General features: G+C 44.4%; 1 protein-coding gene across 1 annotated transcript in view; it reads left to right on the plus strand.

Moving 5' to 3' along the window:
* The window catches only part of XDH (xanthine dehydrogenase), a 77,716-nt gene that overhangs the window by 56,385 nt on the left and 3,967 nt on the right, over positions 1–17,364 (plus strand). Inside the window, exons 27-36 of the mRNA XM_054023507.1 lie at positions 438–583; positions 4,084–4,165; positions 4,855–4,950; positions 6,800–6,928; positions 7,944–8,018; positions 10,032–10,084; positions 11,475–11,589; positions 12,302–12,367; positions 15,269–15,457; positions 16,493–16,660. Of these exons, the coding sequence (XP_053879482.1) occupies positions 438–583; positions 4,084–4,165; positions 4,855–4,950; positions 6,800–6,928; positions 7,944–8,018; positions 10,032–10,084; positions 11,475–11,589; positions 12,302–12,367; positions 15,269–15,457; positions 16,493–16,660 (1,119 nt within the window). The remainder of the gene's footprint in view (positions 1–437; positions 584–4,083; positions 4,166–4,854; positions 4,951–6,799; positions 6,929–7,943; positions 8,019–10,031; positions 10,085–11,474; positions 11,590–12,301; positions 12,368–15,268; positions 15,458–16,492; positions 16,661–17,364) is intronic.

Here is a 17,364-nt window from a genome sequence, read left to right on the forward strand (position 1 = left end):
CTAGATAATAAGCACAGGAATTCTGTTTATTTTTGCCAGGGGTCCCAGTTCTGTGCCCACTGAAGTCAATAGGCCAAATTGCGATCTGGATCATTGTCTTCTGCCTCATTGAATTTCCTTTGTCATTTCAGTTGTGTCTCATTCTGTAACATCAGCTTTGCTCGGATTTTCAAAGGGATCTAAGGCAATTAGGTACCCAAATCCCACCAAAAGGAATTTGAGTTCCTATATCCCTTAGGCTTTCTTGAAAATCCCACTCTAAATTCTTGTCACCAGGTTTTCTCATGAATGAATCATATTGTTCAGTGGAGCCAGAAAAGTAGGAGGAACAACTAAAGTCCAATTTGTTCTTGATATTATTCAGTAAAAAGACTTGCACTAAAGCACTGATTTCGTTATTCTTAACGAGTCCTATCAATATTTCTTTCTTTGGGAAGGTGCGAAAGCTGAATCTTTACAATGAAGGAGACCTGACCCATTTTAACCAAAAGCTTGAAGAGTTCACTTTGCGAAGATGCTGGAAAGAGTGTCTAGAGAACTCAAAGTATTGTCTCAGAAGGAGACTCATTGATGAATTCAATAGGTAGGTGTTTTACTCTCTGCTGGGATACCAGGCACTAAAGTCCAATCAGTAACCTAGGTGATTTAGAATCAAAGTCATGCGGTAAAGGTGTGACTTTTTCCCCCCTTTTCTTTTCTTGAAGCCTCTTCAGTCCCATCGTGGGAAGGACCCTTAGTACTATAGTGGGTCAAAGTCATCCTATTGACTTGCACCAGGGATTGATTTGGCCTAATGCTTTACATTAGTATCCTAGGAAGGTAGGGCTGCAATGGACCTGTTATATTCAGTTAGATGGAATAAATGGGCCACAGGTGTCAATGTAACCATGCCATTAAACAGTGTTAAACAACGTTAGGGGTTTGGGATATAAAGACATGAGGCTGCTTAGTACCATGGAGAGCACACCATTAAAAATCTTGTATTAACGATACAGAAAAGAAGGAGAAACAGCTAAGACATTTAAAATGTAAAGTATTAAATAAGGCATTAATTTTAACAACATCCCTTGTTCCCTTTCCTTTTAGCTGGAGAGAGTGTTTAGAAGGATTGTCTGACAATCTCTTAGATGGTATCAAAGATGGTAATTGTCCTTTTGGGGAAAAGAGAAGGTAGATGAGATGGACTGAAGCGGTTGTAGTTGATGCTGCTGTTAAAGTACGATCCTATTTCATCCCAGTTGGTGGTTGGGATTCAGATGGTGCCGGTAGAGGTAGCAATGTTATTTGGCTCTCTCTCTCTGGCCTGATCTGGTCAGGACATCCCTCAGGATTAGGATGGCGAAAGAGATAGTGGGGGTGGCAGCTAGGTAGGTAGCTTCCATCAGATCTTCCTCTCCATCTGCTCTTTCTGTATTTTCTTTCCCCCCCAAAGTCTTTTCCTTTAAGGATCCATAAAGGGTGTAATGGGTGGACTAGCCCATCCCCTTATTATTTTGTCCACCTATTAGGCCTAATATCTGACACACCAATTTCGGTTCATTAACTTGTGGCTCCACATCATTTGTTTTTTAATAAGCATCATTTCAACAGCCCTTGGATTATATCAATGTGGCTTTTTGTTTGGACTAATTTAGTCTCTGTCTGGTTCTTTTGCATCTGTTTGTAACATTCCTTCTTGAAAATAACTTGACCTACTTTCCATGGTAAATGTATAAGCAAGCTAAAGTTATAGACCAATTGAGAGGTCATCTAGCCAATCCCCCTGCACTGAGGCTGGATTAAGTATATGTAGGGTATCTCTGACAGATGTTTGTCTAACCTGTTCTTAAAAACCTCCCATGACAGGGATTTCACAACCTCCCTAGGTAACCTATTCCAGTACTTAACTAGCCTTAGAGTTAGAAAGCTTTTCCTAATAACTAAACCAACGGTTCTCAATCTTAGTTGATCGGGCCCCCCTTCTTTGTGTCTGCAGTCATTTATGTGCCCTGCCCCCGCCAAGGACATATACAGCAACCCAGCTCTAAAGGCAGAGTGGTGAGCAGCGGCTGCTGGCTGGGTGCTCAGCTCTGAAGGCTGCGGCATGCCAGTAGCGGTATAGAAGTAAGGGTGGCAATATGGATTTGTCAATTTCACTTTCACAGCAGACTTAGCGCCCCATTGCCACCCTTACTTCTGCACTGCTGCTGCCACCCTGGGGCTGACAGCCGGAGCCCTGATGCCTCCTGATTGGGGGGGTGGGAAGGAGAGCTCCAGTCCGGGTGGTGGAGCTCCAGCTGTCGTCTTTATCCCTACCTCCCAGGTGTGCACGGCCCTTCTGCATGAGCCCCAGACACCGGGGCTGACAGCCAGAGCTCTTTTTAAAAAAAAGCACACAGCTCGTGCCTCTCTTGACACATTCCTGTGCCTCCCTTGGGAGGCCTGCCCCATAGTTTGAGAACTGTTGATCTAAACTAAATCTCCCTCACTGCAAATTAAGCAGATTGTTTTTTGTCCTACCCTTGGTGAACATGGAGAACAACTGGTCACTGTTCTCTTTATAAACAACCTTTTACATATTTGAAGACTGTTATGAGGTCCCCCCTCAGCCTTCTCATCTTTAAGCTAAACATGCCCAATTCTTTCAGCCTTTCCTCACAGGTCATGTTTTTGAAATCTCTCATTATTTTTGTAGCTGTCCTTAGAACTCTCTCTAATTTGCCCACATCTTTCTTAAAGTGTGGTGCTCCAAACTGGACATAATACTCCAGGATGAGGCCTCACCAGTGCTGCCTAGAATGGGACAATAAGCTCCTGTGACTTACATACGACTAGGGTTGCCAACTTTCGAATCGCACAAAACCGAACACCCCATCCCATCCCTTCTCGAGGCCCTGCCACGCCCCTTCTCAGAGGCCCCGCCCCTGCCCTTCCCCTTCTCAGAGGCCATGCCTCCATTCACTCCATTCCCCCTCCCGCTGTCATGTGCTCTCCCCCACCCTCACTCACTTTCACTGGGCTGGGGTTTGGAGTGTGAGAGGGGGTGAGGGCTCTGGCTGGGGGTGTGGTCTCTGGGGTGGGGCCAGAAATGAGGGGTTCTGGGTGAAGGAGCGGGTGAGGGCTCTGTCTGGGGGTGCGGGCTCTGTGGTGGGGCCGTGGATGAGGGGTTTGGGGTGCAGGAGGGTGCTCAGGGCTGGGGAAAGGGGTTGGGGTGTGGGAGGGGGTGCAGGGTGCAGGCTCCAGGAGGGGGTCAGGGCTGGGGCAAGGGTGTGGGCTCTGGGAGGAAGTTAGGGTGCAGGAGAGGATGCAGGGCTGGGGCAGCGGGTTCGGGTGTGGGAGGGGGTTCAGGGCTCCAGCCAGGCGGCGCTTACCTCAGGCAGCTCCCAGTTGGCAGCACAGCAGGGCTAAGGCAGGTTCCCTGCCTGCTCTGGCTCCATGCGGCTCCCAGAAGCGGCTGGCGTGTCCCTGCGGCTCCTAGGCTGAGGGACCAGGGGGCTCTGCACGCTGCCCGCGCCCACAATTGCCACCCCTGCAGCTCCCATTGGCCGCGGTTCCCAGCCAGTGGGAGCTGTGGAGCCAGGACTGGGGGTGGGGGCAGCGTGCAGAGCTTCCCTGATTGCCCCTCCGCCTAGGGGCCGCAGGGACATGCAGGCCACTTCCAGCAGCTGCGCAGAACCAGAGCAGGCAGGGAGCCTGCCTTAGCCCCGCTGCATTGCTGACTGGACTTTTAATGGGCCGGTCAGTGGTGCTGACTGGAGCCGCCAGGATCCCTTTTTACCAGGTGTTCTAGTCCAAAACCGGATGCCTGGCATCATATGACAATCCTGTTAATATAGCCCAGAATATCAGCCTTTTTCCCAATTGCATAACGTTGGTGACTCATATTAAATTTGTGACCCACTATAACCCCCAGAACCTTTTCAGCAATACTATTGCCTCACCAGTTATTTCCCATTTTGTAGTTGCGTGTTTGATTTTTTCCTTCCTAACTGTAGTAGTTTGTACTTGTCTTTACTGAATTAGAGGAAAGCACAGTGTCCTATTTAGGATGAAAGCCTGACAGAAGAGAGCTGAAGGAGTACTAACGGTGCTTTGTTCTTCCAGACAAAATCGCTGGAAGAAGAGGGGGATAGCCATTATTCCTACGAAGTTTGGGATCAGCTTCACTCTTTCCTTTTTGAATCAGGTGCGCAAGTCTCATTAATCTTTGCAGGAGATTAACTAGATGTTATGCTCACCAGTCCAGGTTCTCCTTCTGTATCAAAATGGTTGAGTCCTTCTCTGAAAGTCCCCACTGGAGAAATGACATGACTCTTTCAAAACCAATGCAGACATTATATCCCACAATTACCGGTTTACATATGTCCAGAAGACCCCATGACACAGCCAGTTTCATGCCCCCCCACAATCTCCTCAAAAATAATAGCAGTGTGAAGTATGCTGGCTTTGTTGAAATTCAGTAATCGTTATTGTCCATACACATCTTGGGCTAGCTGGGTTTTGGGGGACGCTGTCAGGGTTAGATGAGAGGGTGCTCCTCTGTTTCACAAGTAACTAACAGCAGGTTCAGATTGGTTCATCCAACTCCCATAGCTGAAAACTGGCTGATGTTTTGATTCTGTAATTTGAAGCTAGTTATACTGATGATCGTGGGCCAAATTCATTGTGAGTCTGAACACCGTTGGCCTCAGAGAGTTATACTGAAGAGGAGCATGATCTCCTGAGTTTGTCTCTGATAGCTTCTACACCAGACTTGCCTCTTTAGGCGAGTCCCAAAGTCTGCTTTTATTTGTGTGCCCTGGAACTGAAATCTGCCAGGTAATTTACTAGCTCATTTATGGTGACCCTTTATGTTTTTAATAATCCCTGTTGCAGGCTGGGGCTCTGGTACATGTGTATACAGATGGTTCAGTGCTGCTTACACATGGTGGGACTGAGATGGGTCAAGGACTTCACACCAAGATGATCCAGGTAATGATGAGTTTAGACACATTAGCATGAGACCTCTTTAAAAACAAATTCCAATCTCACTTCCCTAATATTCTTTCAACAGGCAGTAACGGAGCTTCTGTAATGGCTTGTAGGTTTAGGGACCTAAACTCTAATAATCACCCTCATTGCATCAGCATCAATGCTAGATTTCTAAAATGGTGTTGTAATGGGAAATGAAGATTATAATCTGCATTATCTATACACATTGGTTTACACTAATGTGTTCAGTTTAATGTAGCTGTGCAGACTATGCAGTATGAATAAGGCTGTACTCTTTATTGTCAGAAGAAGCTACATCTTTTCTTTCTGATCCTATACAACTGTAATTTTCACATTATATTTAAACTAATATTTCTCTTTGTCTTTTGTATTTTGACATATGTTGTTAAACTTCTAATGAAGATAGATGTTGATTTCATGGCAATGTGAATTTGGAGGAATTCCACTGATGTTGATGGAGTTACTCTAGATCAGGGATTGGCAACCTTTGGCACGCGGCCTGTCAGGGAAAGCCACTGGTGGGCCGAGATGGTTTGTTTACCTGCAGTGTCTGCAGGTTCGGCCGATCGCAGCTCCCACTGGCCATGGGTTGCCGTTCCTGGCCAGTGGGGGCTGCGGGAAGTAGAGCGGGTCAAGGGATTTGCTGGCCACCGCTTTCCGCAGCCCCCATTGGCCTGGAACGGCAACCCACGACCAGTGGGAGCTGTGCTCGGCTGAACCTGTGGACACTGCAGGTAAACAAACCATCTCGGCCCACCAGTGGCTTTCCCTGACGGGCCGCGTGCCAAAGGTTGCTGATCCCTGCTCTAGATTTACATTGGGATAAGCAAGGTTAGAATCTAGCTTAATTATTTTTAAAAGACTTTGGTAGAAATGGGGGAATCTGAAACCCATAATTCAGAACATTTTATAACTTAATGGATTCTAGAATTCTGTTGGTAAAATCCTCTCTCCATCGAAGTCAATGGCAAAACTCTCACAGACTTCAGTGGAGCCAAGATTTCACCCTAAGACTCGTAGAACATGTTAAGATTTTATTTCACGTCAAAGAGAGAGATGTTCAGAAACCTTTTACCCCAAACGTCTGGGCTCTTCCATCCCTCCTTCGCACCATGATTTCCCATAACCTGGTCTGTGATGCTACATGACATATATAAAGCCAGTGATCTGGAAGTCATTGAGACCTATTCATGCAGGACAGTATTGCAGCAAGCATCATCTTCTGATAACCAGAAGCTTTTGCACAATGGCTCATTTAAACAGTTAGAGTGCCAAGTAGATTGTAATGTTTTTGAGTTTGAAATTTGCAGTGCTAATGGAAAATTGCAGTAAGAGCTCAGGGGTGCCCATACCTAGGATGGACTTAAATTCTGGAAGGTTACAGAAACAGTAACCGCAATAAATGTTATAGCAATTAAAGGGCATTTGCTGCATATATTGCTCCATATTTTATATGTACAGGTAGCATATGCCCCCCCATTGTTTGGAGGCATTTAAAGCTAGATGTGACAAAACTTCTTGCATTGGCAAGAAGATGGATTGGGTGATGTACTGCGGCTTTTTCCTCTCTATCTTCTACAGTTGTTGAATCTTGGGCTGGAGAAAAAAAATGCCTGAATAATGAAATGGTTGTAAGGACATTTGACAAACACACAAATTCTCAGGCTTGACCATGACAAGCCTAGAGCTAACTCCAGCAACTAAACAACCAAAAGAGGTGAAATTTGGGATGGGAGAGAAGAGAAGGTTGCAGCATGGATATTGTGGATAGGGAATGGCATGCCTCACAAATATGTACACTAGACAGTCATTTTTTGTTGCTCTGCAGATTGCCAGCAAAACTCTGGGAATCCCCACCACCAGCATTCACATCAGCGAGACCAGCACTAACACGGTCCCAAATACCTCTCCAACAGCCGCTTCTGTCAGCGCAGACATCAATGGGATGGCTGTCCTCGTAAGGCAACTGAGTAACTCAAACCTTTATCTGATAGGCGAGGGCTCCAGAACAGAAAAACATGCTGTCTACATGTTTCTTTAAAAAGATATGGGAGCCCAATGTCCTTGAAAAGGAAATATTAAGCACGTGATACCTCATAATTCCTTGTGATGGCCACAATTATTAGGCTGCAGCAGATAATGAATGACCATATTTATTTCAAGGTTTTTATGAAACTCTCATGTTCAGTCTATTGCCAATTAGTAAATGGAAGAAAGGCAGCCATTTAAATGAATAGCTTCCTAGTAATGTCTGTGGTGTTAACCGCAAGCATGGCACACTGTTAACATGCAGATGGGTTGGGGACTACAGTTGGAATTGGCATCAAATCTACAGGCATGCTGCATGGGACAGGGAATTGCACGAAGGCATGGTGAATTATTTCCATGTTGCTACAAGCTCGCCTGGATAGATATTTTCAAGTGGCCGGAAGGGGTTAAAATAGGCAAAGTTTTCTTTATAAACTAGAATCCATCCAATAGTGTGTGTCATGACTCACAAGACCCTGTACCAGGAGTGGCCTTAACCATTTTGCCTGCCAGGATGGAAAACATTTTTGGCACCCCTGCCCACAATGGCTGAGCCAAAAAACATAACAAAATCACCACAGCCAGCCAATCAGAGCTGAGCCAAAATGGCAGGCCACTACAGTACAGTGCCCCCTGCAAGCTGGTGCCCCGGACGGCCAGCCTGCTTTCCCACCCTTTGAACTGGCCCGGCTATGTGCCATCACTGGGATCTCCCTTTACCATAAGCATAACCAATCAGCTTTAGAATCTTTTTATTTCCCGTTAAACTACGCCTTTCTGATCAGCTCTCCCAGTTACTGAACCTTGTCCATTTAATGATACGTCAGTGTCCTAAGGACAACATTGATTTAGGCAGAGGGTAATTGTGAACAATTGCGTAATAAGCTCATATTTTCAAGGGCTACTTTAAAAAGTGTTGCTCTTTATTTTGTTTTGTTTTTTAGAAAGCATGTCAGACTATTTTGGAAAGGCTAGAGCCATTCAAATGTTCAAACCCCAAAGGATCCTGGAAGGACTGGGTAAGTTGTTTATACCTGGTACCGATTAGATGTGGGCTGTTCGGAGAATTATTTTGTTGGTAAATCAAGCATGTAGACAAATCTGCCATCCCTGCTCATCCTGTAGGAAAGGTTCCAGGAGGCTCTAGGATAGACAGTATAGCAGCAACTTAGCTTGGGAGGAAGAGGATACTTGAGAGGGGTGAACTCCAAAGGGGTGACATCTAGCTTCCACTTGTGGTTTTACAAGGAAGATTTCCCACACAGGAACCTGCTTATAACTAATTTGGGTGTACTGAAGTCTGATCTCTAATGAAGTTAAGAGAAAAATCCCAAATGGTCCCATTGTATCTAAATGGTCATATTGCAGTCCTGATGAGAATGAAATCTCTGCTCACAGCAAAGTGGTTCTGTGGAAAAAAAGAAGACTTCTCTGTAAGAAACTTCCAGCACACTTTTCAACCATCCTCAGTGGGGACAATAGTTTCCTTACTCCAACATCTAAAGAATGGGCACACCTTGTATTGTATTGTCAAGGACTACTCAAGTTGAAATACCTCCATGTGTTAATCGCCCAGCCAGATTCCAAGTTCCAAGTCTCCTGTGCTTGGGGATATTTTTACCATGGTGCAGACTGTGACGGGTTGGATCACAGAAACCCCCTTGGGAGCTGCCACCCAATGTGCAAAGACTACCCCTGCTTCTGTTTTCCCTGCCAGCTCAGGACTCCAGCACCCTGTCTTGCTGAGCCAGACACTCCCGTCTGGCTCCAGACACAGACCCAGGGTCTGAATCACTTGTCCCAAAGCTGCAAGTTTACCTGAAAACAGCTCGCAGTAGCGTGCTTGTCTTTAGCACTCAGATGCCCAACTCCCAATGGGGTCTAAACCCAGATAAATCCGTTTTACCCTGCATAAAGTTTATGCAGGGCAAACTCATAAATTGTTCGCCCTCTATAACACTGATAGAGAGATATGCACAGTTGTTTGCTCCCCCAGGTATTAATACATACTCTGAGTAAATTACTAAATAAAAAGTGATTTTATTAAATACAGACAGTAGGATTTAAGTGGTTCAAAGTAGTAACAGACAGAACAAAGTAAGTCACCAAGCAAAATAAAATAAAATGCGCAAATCTATGCCTAATCAGACTAAATACAGATAATCTCACCCTCAGAGATGTTTCAGTAAGTTTTTCTCAGACTGGACACCTTCCAGGCCTGGGCACAATTCTTTCCCCTGGTACAGCTCTTGTTGCAGCTCAGGTGATAGCTAGGGGATTCTTCATGATGGCTTCTCCTCTCTCTCTCTTCTCTTCCCCCCTTTATATATCTTTTGCATAAGGCGGGAACTCTTTGTCTCTCTGGGTTTCCACCCCCCCCCCTCACTGGAAAAGCACCAGGTTAAAGATGGATTCCAGTTCAGGTGACATGATCACATGTCACTGCAAGACTTCATTACTCACTTGCCAGCACACACATATACAGGAAGACTCACAGGTAAATACAGCCATCTGCAGACAATGGGAGTCATCAAGATTCCAAACCATCATTAATGGTCCACACTTTACACAATTACAATAGGCCCTCCGAGTTACATTTTATATTTCTAGTTTTAGATACAAGAGTGGTACATTTATACAAATCAGATGATCACACTCAGTAGATTATAAGCTTTGTAATGATACCTTACAAGAGACCTTTTGCATGAGGCATATCCCAGTTACTTACATTCACTTATTACCGTATTTTCTCTAAAACTATCTCAGTTACATTATATTGACTTATTATCAGGTTTTTATAAAACCATATAGACTGCACAACGTCACACAGACCTTTCAAGGAAGATGAAAAAATCAAGAAATTGCAGGATGTTTGGCTCCCAAAAATCAATTATTCACTCTGCTCTACTGTGACTGTCATCCCCTATTGAGTAGGTGGGCCCCGGGCTTCCTCAGAATGCATTCGCAGAAGGTTATTGTACAAGAATTAGTTTAATAATACTAACATTTTAAAAACCTGCTTACTTTATCAGGTGGGAGCAGCCTACGTTAACAGTGTTAGCCTGTCAGCCACAGGATTTTATAGGTGAGTGAGTATTAAAGCTGGCGTAGTGCAGTAATACTTTTCCTTAGCCACATAGTCTATGTGCAGGAGCGTTCCATGATGATCATTGCGTGGATAATTACTCTCCTCTCAGGCCATGAAGCTGTTCTGCAGCTATTATGGCTGGTGAAGGCTGCAGTAGCCCTCTCAGCAGTTGCATGTCCTGGCCTATGTGGCGAGAGTCAGCTGAGGGATGCTTGTAGCAGCCCATCCATCAGCCACACCTCTACTCTCAAGCATGCTCCTGAGCTAGGGAAGATGAGTCATTAGTGGAGCACAGTTCTGAGACAAGTGTGGGGCCACATTCAGTTCTCATGTTCACGATTATAAACCTGAAGTAACTCTGTTGACTTCAGTGGAATTAGTTCAGATTTAAAGAGATGTAAGTGAATCTGACCCAGGGGTCTGCAAGGCAATTGGCTCACAGCTTTCTGCCTTCCCTAAAGATTAGAACAAGGCGGATTTTCACTGCCTTTTAGGTTTTCCATGCCCAGTGGAGAAGGGTTCACGATTTGCCCCTTAGGAAAACCTCCAAAGGGATCATTGTTGCTTTCAGAATGGTACTAGACGAAGCAGTCAATTAAATAAAGCCACATTCTGGCCTCCAGTGCATGAGCTGATCCCATTGTTTTCAATTTCATTTTCACATTTTAAAAACATGCTTTTTCTTTTTTATGCTCGTTCTTGTGTAGCTCTAAAATGAAACATTTCTCCCATCAATCAGCCTTACTGTCAGAGGCAAACTCAACCCCATCATTATAAAAGGCATAGGACTCATCACAAAACATTAAACTTGATATTGAGAATAGATCCTATGGGACTGAAATGTATGATATGAGCCAGTTTCCATTGCATCTTTGAAATGCATTTGTCTCCGAGCCAAGTGGCTTCCTTGGTGTTTAACAAAACACCAGTATTTACATAAACAGTCACAGCTGCATAACACAGGATTTGCTGTGAACTACTTCCAAAAAATGAATCGTTCCACAACTCAGTCTTATTCTCTGGCTCCATTTCACGTCAGCACAGAATTTAACTAGTTCTGGGACATGCACAAATGTATGCCTTGCATAAAGTATTTAATATTGGACTCTTGGGATTGGGATTGTATGTGGGCATTATAAATGTGTATGTTCCAGAGAAACAACTGATTGATAAAAATCCTTCACGGAGTCTTACTACATTTATGAAGTGCAGGAGAGCCTCGGATTTCTTTATTTTTTTTACTTTCTGCGTATCTAGTCTACACAGAGGGAAAAAATGGGTGAAGTATAAGAAAATAAAATCTTATGAAGACCAAAATGGGTCAGTGATAACTTATTTATTTTGGCTGTTCATGCAATCAGAAATGTTTTGTTTTCTTTCTGTTAAGAATTCCTGACCTTTGCTATGACTATGAGAAAAATGAAGGAAGTCCTTTCAATTATTTCTCTTATGGGGTTGCTTGCTCCGAGGTTGAGATAGACTGCCTGACAGGTGACCACAAGGTGAGTGGGGTAGATGATTAAAAAACCCTCTGTAGTTAAGGTGAAGAAAGCATTGTCTAGTGGTTAGATCAAAGACTGGGAGTTAGTCTATTTCCAGCTATGCCATTGACTCACTGTGACCCAGAGCAAATTTCTTAACTTTTCTGTTCCTCAATATAACCATATGTAAAGCTGGTATAATATATTAATATTTATCTACCTCACAAGTGTATTACGAGCCTCGCAGAGCCATTTGAGGTTGTTAAATCAAAGGTGCCAGCACTTTGTAAGCCCAAAGCAGCAGTAAAAGATTAGAGAATTGAGTTACTCATTTAAAATAGGGCTGGGAAATTTTTATTAAAAAATGCTTGCCTGAACATGACATTGATTTCATTTATTGTGTTCAGATACAAAGCACTGATCATTGGCAACCTGGATAATGGGTCAAACAGATCTCTGAGAAAAATTGATTGCCTTCATTTGAGTTACCCCAGGGCTGAATTTGGTTTCAGGCTCAATATTAAGTTTAAAGACAACAATCAGCTTTGTTTAACATATGACCCATGGGGAGTGAGAAGTCCTTATATACCATAAACATATATGTGTGAAAACAGAAACGCTGGCCAAAATGTGGATAGTATTGGATATATTAACTAAAAAGTATAAAGTCACAGTGGCCCAATGATCAGTTATTCTCTCTGCTTATTTATTCTTTACTTCCGGTAACTTTCAGAACGTTCGCACAGACGTAGTAATGGATGTTGGCACCAGCCTGAACCCAGCCATAGATATCGGACAGGTAAGTGTTACTGTCACCGATTCAACCTCATTTTGTTTGGTCAGGAAATTATGCTGCTATGGGCCATTTCTAGACAACCTCTCCTGTTCTTCTCTCTACGGGCCATATCTTTGCAAACATAGCACTGCAGGTTTAAACAGAGAAGCATATTGGACTGGCTGATGAGAGATAACCGACTGCCAAAATTGGAGAAGGAATAGACCCAGGGTTGTGGGGGGAAGGGAGAATATCCTCTTGTTTGGTATTGTTTTTTAAGACTCCTATGTGGCCTTCAGTTATCACCACACTGATGTTTTTTTCTACACCTCAGCCCAAGTCAGGAATGAACTCAGAGAAAGCGAACATTCTGGGTTTGGGGGGAAGAGAAGATTTGCACTGCTTTAAGATTGGATCCTTATCTGGCATGTTTTGTGTCTGCAATGTAGGATGGCTAATTTAAGCCCCAATCTTGCAGTTTTTACCCCAGTGTGTATCCAGTCAAAGTCAATGGGAGCGTTTTGTGTGAGTAAAGAGTACTTACATCAGTAAGGATTGCAGGATCAGTGCCCAAGGTGCTCAGATACCCAAGTGGTGCTGGGAGCTGTATTAAAACCTAGATTAATAGTTTAGCTTGTGAGCTCCCTGAGCAGGGACTGTGTTTTCCTCCGTCTTCTGTACAGTAACAAGCGACAGTAACACTTTTCAGTAACTAGCAGTAATGAGTAAGGCTACGATTTTATCACGGAGGTTATGGAAGTCATGGAATCTGTGACTTCTGAAGACATCCATGACATCAGCCCACAGGTGGCTGGGAGCTGCAGAGTCCTATCACTGCCCGGGGTGGCCAGGAGCTGCAGGGTATTCCCACCACCCAAGGCAGCGGGGGCCCCAAGCTCTGAGGTGGCGTGGGTATCCTGCAGCTCCCAGCTGCCAGTGCCGGCAGGGGACCCCCAGAGTTCCCAGGTGGTGAGGGACCCTGGAGCTCCTGGCCTCCACAGGTAGCAGGGGGCACCATGCAGCTCCTGGCTGTCGCGGGAGGCAGGGGCCCCCGTAGCTCCTTGCTGCCATGGGCGCTGGAAGTTCCAAGCAGCTGTGGGTGAGGGGACCCTGCAGCTCCCAGCCTCTGGTGGTGGGGGTACCTCTCAGCTCAGAACCGGGGGCGAGTGGGGAACCCTGGAGCACCAAGCCCCCATGGGTGGTGAGGGCTCCCAGAGCTCTCAGCCAGGCCCCCGCAGCTGCCTAACGGCTCCTCATTTTGTGATGAATATTTTTAGTAAAAGTCAGGGACAGGTCACGGGCTTCCATGAATTTTTCTTTATTGCCCATGACCTGTCCGTGACTTTTACTAAAAATATCTGTGACAAAATCTTAGCTTTAGTAATGAGTTGGGGATTTTTCCTTATTCTGGAGGCTGAATGACTGGAAGTTTGCGCACATTGTCCTACTGAATGCAATGGTATTCTCCCACGGAGAGTGGACTGGGATAGAGTGAAACTCCATTTATAATGAAGTTGGATGAAAGTCTCAAGTGATCCCCGTGCATCACCAGGTACAGGTTGTTATCCTGGTTAGAATGAAATCTCTACTTAGAGTGACGTCTGTCTGTGGAACAAAAATCCCGATGGGGAAAATCCTACTTATTGTCTCCACAGTCATGCTGGGCCTTGAATGCATAAGAAGGGGGCAGGATAACTGAAGCCTGCTCCAAGGAGCCTCCTTCTGTATTGCCACACAAGGAGGATTTGGGGGTAGAGCAGGCTAGGGGACAGGTGATAGACAGCCAGGGGACATGGTTGATAGATCCACAAATATATGGAGCCTGTGGGAAGAAGGGAGCACAAGACATGCAGGGATTATTACACCCCTGAATCAAATCTCCATGTACTGGTGTTCAGGGTTGGCACAGAGAGTGGGACTTGCTCCTAAAAGACAGTTCTAGTGTTTCAACAAGCAGCTCTTTTTTTCTCCCTTCTTCTAACCTTTTCTTTGGAATGAGTTGTTGTGAATTTATGATTACCCATTTGCATTCAGAGCCTGTTCTTCTAGAGTATTTGCTATCTCATCTCTCTAGTCTGTCTGGGCAAATTTTTCCACAAGCACCTAAGGGATTTAGAAGCCTAAGTCCCATTGACTTTCAATGAGACTTAGATGCTTGTGAAAAATTTGCCCTCTATTGACCCAATCTACTTTAGTTTATTCTATAGCTCCCATCATTATAGTGTCTAAGCAATGGCTGAGGGAATTTCACCCCTACCTGATTGCTACTGTGTGCAAACCGCCACAGAGGTACCCAGAGAAATGGGCAAATATGTGCAAGTATCTCTGCTTGTGCTGATGATGCAGGAATATGCAGTGTGTAGCAAGTGGGAGGTTTTATTTTGAAATACATAAAATAAGTAAAATCATTTGTTTTCAAAGAAATCTTGTGTCACCTTCAGCTTCTAGGATGTCTTTGCACTAAATCTTTGAATTACCATTGGATTCACGAAAGGGTTAAATTTGGATGTAGGCCTGCAATAACAACTTCTATGAAGAAACCACTAGCTTGCCGTTTATGGGTGTTGATTTTTATTTACTGCATAAGAAACATGGTATCTTACATTTACTGCATATAGTATTTTTTATCCCAAAAGATTCCAAATCACTTTACATGTATCAATTTGTGATATAGCGGAATTGCTCCACCCACCACTGAAATGCAGCCACTTCTTGGGTGGGCACAGCCACAGTACCCAGCAAGTATAGGGCAGGGACAGAAGGAGAATACCATATCCAATTAAAAATGCAAGTGGAATGTTAGGACACAGAATGTAATTATCCATGTGGGGATTTGGCCAGGACAGTCCCATTTGGACTGATCATTGCCTTTTTGTGTGAAGGAGCCCAAAGAAGAACGTGACTTAGTCTTTCTTTCTTTTGTAGGTAGAGGGAGCATTTATCCAAGGCCTTGGGCTCTTTACCATGGAGGAGTTACGCTATTCCCCTGAAGGAGACTTGTATACCCGAGGGCCTGGAGCGTACAAGATCCCAGCGTTTGGAGACATCCCAACTGAGTTCTGTGTCTCTCTTCTCCGGGACTGTCCCAACAGCAAAGCGATTTATTCATCTAAGGTATCCTCCTGGCATCCACATGCCTTCTACTAATCCTTATTTCCGTGGAAGTTGTACTTGATAACAGTGTTGTGCAAAGAGACCACATTTACAGTAATGAGGAAGTTAATGATGTATCTGGCTTTGAAGAGATCAGAGCATTTTGATTAGCTGTTCATCTTATAATCGGTTTGTTTGCATTCCTTCTACCAGTAATTGTTAATATGAATGATAATACCCCTATTAAAAGATTTAATGATGAAATGGCTAATACATTATCACCGCTGCCCTGTACCAGAGACAATCTGAACTGCTCACCTGTGTCCTAGACCCTATACTGCTAACACTAATAAAGATTCATCTTTAGCTCAAGTAGCCTGTGCTTTCGGCGCAGGTGTTCTGAGTTCTATTCGTTCTGTTGTTCTGAAAGCTCTGAGCAATTGTGGTACGCAGCATAGAAACCACTGTCAAGCTACAGATTTACAAAAGTGTTACTCCCACAGATTTGTTATAATTCCATTATCTTTTTTCCCCATTGGTTGCAGAGTGCTGTTTTTCCTTCGGGGTTGCCAGGTCCCTCGCCATAAGTGGTTAATAATGTATTGTAAATGTTCTTCAGCTGTTGCCATTGCAGATCGTCTCTGTTCTCTTTAGCTGGTCATATTGTTAGGACTGAACAGTATCTAGCACAGGATCAAAGAGTGTCCAGTTTACTGTCAGTTCAAGGGGCACACAAAGAGACCCCAGAACATCATTATCTAAATATTTGTTTATACCTTGTCTGTCTCCCCACTCATCGCCTTCTCCCTGGCCCCATGGAAACGTGCTTGCAAATCAGTAAGGCTATTTTTTGTCTATTATTGTTAATCATGATCATGTACTCATGCTGTTAGCGGGAAAGGAGGTCGAGACCATACAAAAGAAGGAAGTCAAGAGTAAGCTGAACAGCTAATGACCTCTGCTAGCTCCTCCTCTCCCTCCAATAGACCCACAATCCAGACTATGATGAGTCTGTTTGGGGTCAGTCTGATTCTCTCGTGTGTTCTGTCTGTCCAGGCTGTGGGTGAGCCTCCCCTGTTCCTGTCTGCCTCTGTGTTTTATGCCATTAAAGATGCCATCTTCGCTGCAAGGGCAGAATCTGGCCTGACAGAGCCATTCAGACTAGACAGCCCTGCCACCCCGGAGAGGATCCGCAATGCCTGCGTCGACATGTTCACCAAATTGGTACAGTATTTAGGCTCCCTTGGCTTCATAATGTTCCATGATCCGATTCAACAACACTATCCCATCCCAGGTTGTAGATGAGTCATTGTGGGGCAGATCATGTGATCAGATTCGGCCATTTAATAGAGATAGCGGCTTTCTATTGTGTCCAACGGTTTGATGCTATTAAAAGAGAGATGCAAATCCAAACATCAGCCACTTATGGAGAGCTTCCATTACAAGAAGGGCCTCCATACAATGTGGTATTGTGACTTCAGTATGTTAAATGGACATTATCCACCTAATTCACGATACCCCTCACCCACAAAATAAAATTTCATGTCAGGGAACAGACATTGCAAAAGTTAGTATGGATGGAAACCTTGTCAATGAATGCAGGTTTTACCTCCTTAATTTATACATTTTTCTGCTGTGCTGTAAACCCAACCCCTACATCAGTGTTAGTGCAAGTAGAGCTCAGTATTGACCCTGGCTTTAAGCAGGAAGTGAAACTGACCAGGCTATCCTGAGAGCCAAGGTGGGTGAGGTAATACCTTTTATTGGGCCAGTTTCTGTTGGTGAGAGAGACAAGCTTTTGAGACACACACAGCTCTTCCTCAGCCCTATGTGGCTCGAAAGCTTGTTTCTCTCACCAGCAGAAGTTGGTCTAATAAAAGATATTACCTCATTTACCTTGCTCTCCAATCTCCTGGGACCAACCCAGC

Source organism: Malaclemys terrapin, chromosome 3, assembly GCF_027887155.1.
Source record: "Malaclemys terrapin pileata isolate rMalTer1 chromosome 3, rMalTer1.hap1, whole genome shotgun sequence".
NCBI classification, from domain to species: domain Eukaryota; kingdom Metazoa; phylum Chordata; order Testudines; family Emydidae; genus Malaclemys; species Malaclemys terrapin.